The sequence below is a fragment of the Arabidopsis lyrata genome, assembly GCF_000004255.2.
Source record: "Arabidopsis lyrata subsp. lyrata unplaced genomic scaffold ARALYscaffold_88, whole genome shotgun sequence".
In the NCBI taxonomy this organism is placed as follows: Eukaryota; Viridiplantae; Streptophyta; class Magnoliopsida; order Brassicales; family Brassicaceae; genus Arabidopsis; species Arabidopsis lyrata.
The window spans coordinates 18571-24147 of NW_003302487.1; the positions used below are offsets into that span (position 1 = coordinate 18571).

The following is a 5577-nucleotide window of genomic DNA, read 5'->3' on the forward strand; positions in this document are numbered from 1 at the left end:
TCGGTAACAAGAAGTAAAGGAGGCTTCTAAAACAGAGTATAAATAAGAGAGCCATGCCTCGGAGAAAATCACTTACCTGGACGGGGTCAACTCGCGATCAAGAAGACGAGTGGCCTAGGCTAGTGACTTCCATTGCACATATCGGAAGGGTGCTATGCGTAAGGTCTTCCCTTGAGGAAGAGCCTACGTCATTATTTGTGGCAGAGGGGGTTTGCGTTCGCGCAGCCCCTACCATCTTTTCAGTCTTAAGCTTACTGTTTTAATAGTAATTGGGCTAATTTTGTCTCGTCTTTAGTTACTTTCTGAATACTGCAGCTAACGAGCTTCAGAAATCTGATTCAAGAAGAAATGTGCCTCTACAAAATCTGAAATCGTTGCCATGACAAGTAGGAACCGATATTTCTCTGTTAAGGAAAGTACAATGCAAACTTTCACAAGCAATGAAACGTAAGACTTTGACTAACCAGATTGTATCAAGGAATTGGAAACGAATGATTGAATGCAAATACGTGAAATAGATACATTTTGTTTTTTTCATGACCTACAGGCAATTGGAGCGTTAACCGCAGAAGCTATTAATGTGTTCATAAGTTACACTCATTCATAATCTCTTTCTCTCTCTCCTTTATTTGCTCCCCACAAACAATAATTTCCTACTTTCTCCTGAGACAGAACATGGAGTTTCCTCATTGCTGACAAGTTACCAGAAGCATTTTACTCCATTATAAGCCGTCATCAAGAATCGTAGAGCTCAACAGCTCTCGAACAAACTCACTGCGTTTCAACTTCTGCTTATGATCCTCAGCTGAAAGAGACGGTATTTTTGCATTCCTATCATCCACAAAAAAACTTCATCAGTGATCCATACATGTATGTGTATAAGACTCAACTTGATCATAGAGTTTCAGTTTGGCTCATAAATCCCAGAAGAAAACAGATGAGCAAATGATCCAATGCAAAGTTCAATCAGATCTTTAGAGATTCAACAGTCTTTGAAATACCGGCACATGTCAGATTTTAACTAACAAGAGTGACCATAAGAGTTTAGGCAAAGCAAATGATGTGAGAAGGAGGAAATATACCCTTCAGGTATACTCTGAGTTAATGGTTTCTTGACAGAACCGGTTTCTGCAGATATACATGACTCCGTTGTGAAGAACCCTTCAGCAATAGGTGAAATGAACGACGATAACAATGGGTCAGCCGCTACATTGGATGATGAGGAAGAAGATACTATACACGAAGATCCTCCAAATAGGCTCTGAAAGTTTCCATCAGGAAACTCTCTCCTTAAGATCGATAACGTGGAATGTGACCCGCCTCTTCTTGATTTTCTCTTGCGGTGCATGTAATATCTCGTTAAGGATGTTACAACACAACCTAACAGCGGAATATAGAAACACTGATATAGAAAATCGATTGTTATATATGAATTAAGAAGAAGAAAAGGATATCTTGAATATATTAGCATGTTGAAGGGTTATATGAGCAACCATGTCAACACCCACCCTAACCGCACAAACTGGACATACCTGCAATAACAATGTTCACTAGATTAAACACTCAGTTGTCAAGGAATCCAAACAAAATCCCCCAAAAAAAGATCCAATAGACACAGCTGATCCTATTATTCCTTCGTGAGTCGGATATAAACATGCCAATATATTCAGTTGCCTTTGTCATATCCTTGAAGCAAACAACAGAGGAACCAACACAGCTCAGTCGAAACTTTGAGAATCATGTGAGAACAGAATTGCATAAACACATTTTTGGCTTCAAATGTGATTAATGGATATATTAAAAGATAAAAAGAAAATTACCCCGGTCTTGGCTTCCATAGGATGATCTTCATCTATGTGGCAGCAGAGAGACACACTATCAAAATAGTCAGAACAGAAAGGGCAAGCAAACTCTTCCCTGAACTCTTCTTCCCCATCTATCTCTTCAAACCCTAAGAATGTATCTGCAATCCCAAAAGCACATCCATCAAATAGATACCGCAAAGCTATAATAAAACAAAGAGAGTAACTGGAATTGCTAAACCCCTACTCTACTTGTGTGGTTACAGTATATGAAACATCTTTCTCTTCTGAGAATAACAACAATATCTTTCAATTTCTCATGTTCACAAACACTGAGCATATATAGTAGCATCACATGAGGAGTAATTGAAATGCTACAAAGACTGCAACTTTGGATATTTTTCATCCATTTTCTCAGAAATCAAGCAAAGGCCGAAGCCAACCAACAACAATCAACAAAACATTGAAAATTTTCTTATCATAACCAAACCATACTTGATCAATCAATAAAATCAGCTACAAAAGGCCACCTTTTCCTTCATATTTCTCTAGAATCAATTATCAGCCAAATAGTAATCTTTTAGAAGAGAGGGAGAAAAAATTCACATCTTTTAAACTAACCAGATCGTGATGGAAAAGCTAGCTGGTATCTCCTTGTAGCTGAAGCAAGACGATCACTCCATGAATCAGAATCCATTATTGACAAAACTAACCAAATCAAAACCCGGAAAGAAAAAACTCAACAAATAAAGTTATGAAGAAAATGAATCGATTTACGAAAGAAAATGATTCTGGCGTCGGAGTCTGATTATTGTCTGAAGAAATCCAACGAAAATGGTAAAAGACAGATTACAAAGACCACGATTCTGGGTCGGTTTTTAAACAAAGTTTTGTCTTTCTTTTTTTTTTGGCTTCTCCTCATTTTAATTATTTTGGATAGAGAGTGAGAGACAGAGGAGACAGAGGAGACAGACGAGTACTATAATAATTTCTTTTATTTCGTTACCTATTTATTTTATTTATAAAAAAAATAAAAACGTTTGCTTTCAATGCTGACCCATCTTTCGCGGAAAAATAGAAAAAATGTTGGGCCACTCTCTCTATCTCTCTCTTTTTGTAAATTCTACGAAAATGCATGCCGTTTTTATCACTTTTACCCGACGTGTAATCTACGTTCAGAAACATGACGTTTCCAAATAAACGTCATGCTGTTGTTCTTTAGACACGTGACGTATTTTAATTGGTTTTTATTATAAGATTTCGCAGTTAAAGATGCACACAAAAGCAGGAGATTTTATTTTTTTGTCAACTGTTTATTGATTATCGATTCACTCGATACTCGATTGGATGTTTTTTTTTTTATGAATTTTTCGAAAAAAGAAGACATTTCTATATTGTGAATCTCGGAGCTGTTTTTCTCCGTCGGAGAACTTTGATCCCGCCGGTAATCGGCCGGTTTCCGCCGTCACATTCGTTCTTTTTTCGCGCGTTGTTACGTTGCTTTGTCTATGATGAAACCGCGATCCTGTTCAGATCTATAGCTTTCGATCGGAAGGGAAGCTAAAATCTATCTAGACGCCGAGATCTTGGTTACTTATCACTGAGATTCTTCTAGGGTTTATATTTGAGCTGCTATGGCGACTAGGAATCGTACGCTGTTGTTTAGGAAGTACAGAAGCTCTCTAAGGAGCGTTCGTGCTCCAATGGGGTCGTCTTCGTCGTCGACGGTAACGGAGCACACTTCGTTGACCGGAGCTAAATCCGGCTTAGGCCCGGTGATCGAGATGGCGAGCACGTCTCTATTGAATCCGAATCGGTCTTATGCTCCAGTCAGTACCGAGGATCCTGGTAATTCGAGGTACTTCTCTTCCCCTCTCTCTCTCTCGCTGCCATTGAAATGTTATAAATTTGGTGATTGCATAAGAAATTAATCACTTCATGTAGTTGCTAGTGTGAGTTTCAACATTGGTGTCATCCTGAGCAGAATGTTTTTAAGGATTTGGATTGGTAAGCTAAATGTTCAACTTGTTTGTTTCATCTATTTATTGAGTATGAAGATAATAGCAATGGAAAAATTTTTGTGGCCTTATTGGTAAACTGAAAGTTTTGCTTCTGGTTGCAATGTCCTAGTAGAGGTACAATAACAGTGGGATTACCACCAGATTGGCTTGATGTATCTGAGGAGATTTCAGTTTACATTCAACGTGCAAGAACCAAAATGGCTGAATTGGGAAAGGCTCATGCGAAAGCGTTGATGCCTTCGTTTGGGGATGGTAAAGAAGATCAACATCAAATCGAGTCTTTGACACAAGAGATCACCTTCCTATTGAAGAAATCTGAGAAGCAACTTCAGAGGCTTTCTGCAGCTGGACCTTCTGAAGATTCAAATGTCAGAAAAAACGTCCAGGTTGGTTTGGTGTACTTGACTTGATGTGTCTCTTAAACGCATGTCCTTTTATTTTCCATCAACATTTTCAACTTTTAGTCTCTTGTATTTAATAACAGCGATCTCTTGCTACTGATCTCCAAAACCTTTCTATGGAGCTACGCAAGAAACAGTCTACATATTTGAAACGTTTGAGACTACAAAAAGAGGTATGCAATGAGCATTATACATTTCCTATGCTCAAGCCTCAAGGCTTCACTATTTGTAATTCTGAGTTGCTCTGGACTTTCTCGATCTGTTCTGCAGCTGCACTCTAATATATTTTGTTTTTATGAATTTCTAGATTCTCTTGTTAGTTATTTCTACGATTTTCAGGACAATTATATTTTCTTTATTTCCAAGAAACTTTGACTCCTGGCTGTGATGTATTATCAGGATGGATCGGATATAGAGATGAATCTGAACGGAAGCAGCTATAATGCAGAAGATGATGACTTTGATGATATGGTATGATGCCTTTGTCACAATCCTATACCCATAATTCATCTTTATATATGTCTGTAATAATGCAAGATGTGAATTTCACTACAGGTATTTAGTGAGCATCAAATAAGCAAGATAAAAAAGAGTGAGGAAATATCAGTAGAGAGGGAGAAAGAGATTCAACAGGTTAGTGTTTGCAACTCTTAATTGTTAGCCTATTTCATACACAATCATAATCTTGTCACTTTCTTCTTGTTCTGCTTCATCTACAGGTTGTCGAATCCGTAAGCGAGCTTGCTCAGATCATGAAGGATCTTTCCGCGCTTGTGATAGACCAGGTATAACACTATAACTGTTGTCTAGCTTCTGAGCCACTGATTCTAGAAATACTATAACTTGAGAGCAAAACTTGTCATGACAGGGTACGATAGTTGATCGGATTGACTATAATATCCAGAACGTTGCTAGTACCGTCGACGATGGTCTCAAACAGCTGCAAAAGGTAAACTTTTTTTACGATCAGTGTGTATAATAATACTCACTCTCTCTCTCACCATAAAATGCCTAAATTTTTAAGTGGAATCGTTTGTGAATCTCCACAGGCGGAACGTACACAGAGACAAGGAGGTATGGTGATGTGTGCATCTGTTCTTGTCATTCTCTGCTTCATCATGCTGGTACTCTTAATCCTCAAGGAGATTCTCTTGTGACACAAGGAGATCCCTCATTATTTTTATTCTTTTGAAACAAGAACACCACATTTTTGCGTTGCGGAGTGTTCTCTATCCACAAATTGGTCCGAAGAGAAAAACGAACTGTGTTGTCTATCTGGCTCGCTGGCTTTAATTTACTGCAGCTTCTTGACGTTCCTCCTTCGTTCCTTCAGCCGTAGATAGAGTATACTAT

General features: G+C 38.3%; 2 protein-coding genes across 3 annotated transcripts; one reads left to right on the forward strand and one right to left on the reverse strand.

Moving 5' to 3' along the window:
• Window positions 1-441: 441 nt before the first annotated feature.
• On the reverse strand, window positions 442-2759 carry LOC9298997 (protein DEHYDRATION-INDUCED 19 homolog 3). Its single transcript, XM_021018150.1, has 5 exons — window positions 2424-2759; window positions 1821-1963; window positions 1455-1532; window positions 1083-1348; window positions 442-831 (listed from the first exon to the last, which is right to left on the reverse strand). The coding sequence occupies exons 1-5, from the start codon at window positions 2497-2499 to the stop codon at window positions 723-725; spliced, it is 672 nt and encodes a 223-aa protein (XP_020873809.1). The 5' UTR covers window positions 2500-2759; the 3' UTR covers window positions 442-722.
• Window positions 2760-3134: 375 nt separating this feature from the next.
• Window positions 3135-5529, forward strand: LOC9298998 (syntaxin-43). 2 transcript variants are annotated; one of them, XM_021018139.1, is made up of 8 exons: window positions 3135-3660; window positions 3933-4209; window positions 4308-4397; window positions 4624-4695; window positions 4780-4857; window positions 4944-5009; window positions 5093-5173; window positions 5274-5529. In XM_021018139.1, the coding sequence occupies exons 1-8, from the start codon at window positions 3437-3439 to the stop codon at window positions 5379-5381; spliced, it is 996 nt and encodes a 331-aa protein (XP_020873798.1). In that variant the 5' UTR covers window positions 3135-3436; the 3' UTR covers window positions 5382-5529. The 2 variants fall into 2 exon arrangements, with proteins under 2 accessions (XP_020873798.1, XP_020873803.1); XM_021018144.1 differs by having other exon boundaries at window positions 3136-3660; window positions 3936-4209.
• The last annotated feature ends 48 nt before the right edge of the window (window positions 5530-5577 follow it).

Coding starts and splice junctions, on each gene's coding strand:
- LOC9298997 (XM_021018150.1), bottom strand. CDS start 2,499: ATGGATTCTGATTCATGGAGTGATCGTCTTGCTTCAGCTACAAGGAGA. Junction 1,349..1,454: donor AACATGCTAATATATTCAAG/ATATCCTTTTCT, acceptor ACGAGATATTAC/ATGCACCGCAAGAGAAAATC. Junction 832..1,082: donor ACTCAGAGTATACCTGAAGG/GTATATTTCCTC, acceptor TGTGGATGATAG/GAATGCAAAAATACCGTCTC.
- LOC9298998 (XM_021018139.1), top strand. CDS start 3,437: ATGGCGACTAGGAATCGTACGCTGTTGTTTAGGAAGTACAGAAGCTCT. Junction 3,661..3,932: donor GAGGATCCTGGTAATTCGAG/GTACTTCTCTTC, acceptor GCAATGTCCTAG/TAGAGGTACAATAACAGTGG. Junction 4,210..4,307: donor ATGTCAGAAAAAACGTCCAG/GTTGGTTTGGTG, acceptor ATTTAATAACAG/CGATCTCTTGCTACTGATCT.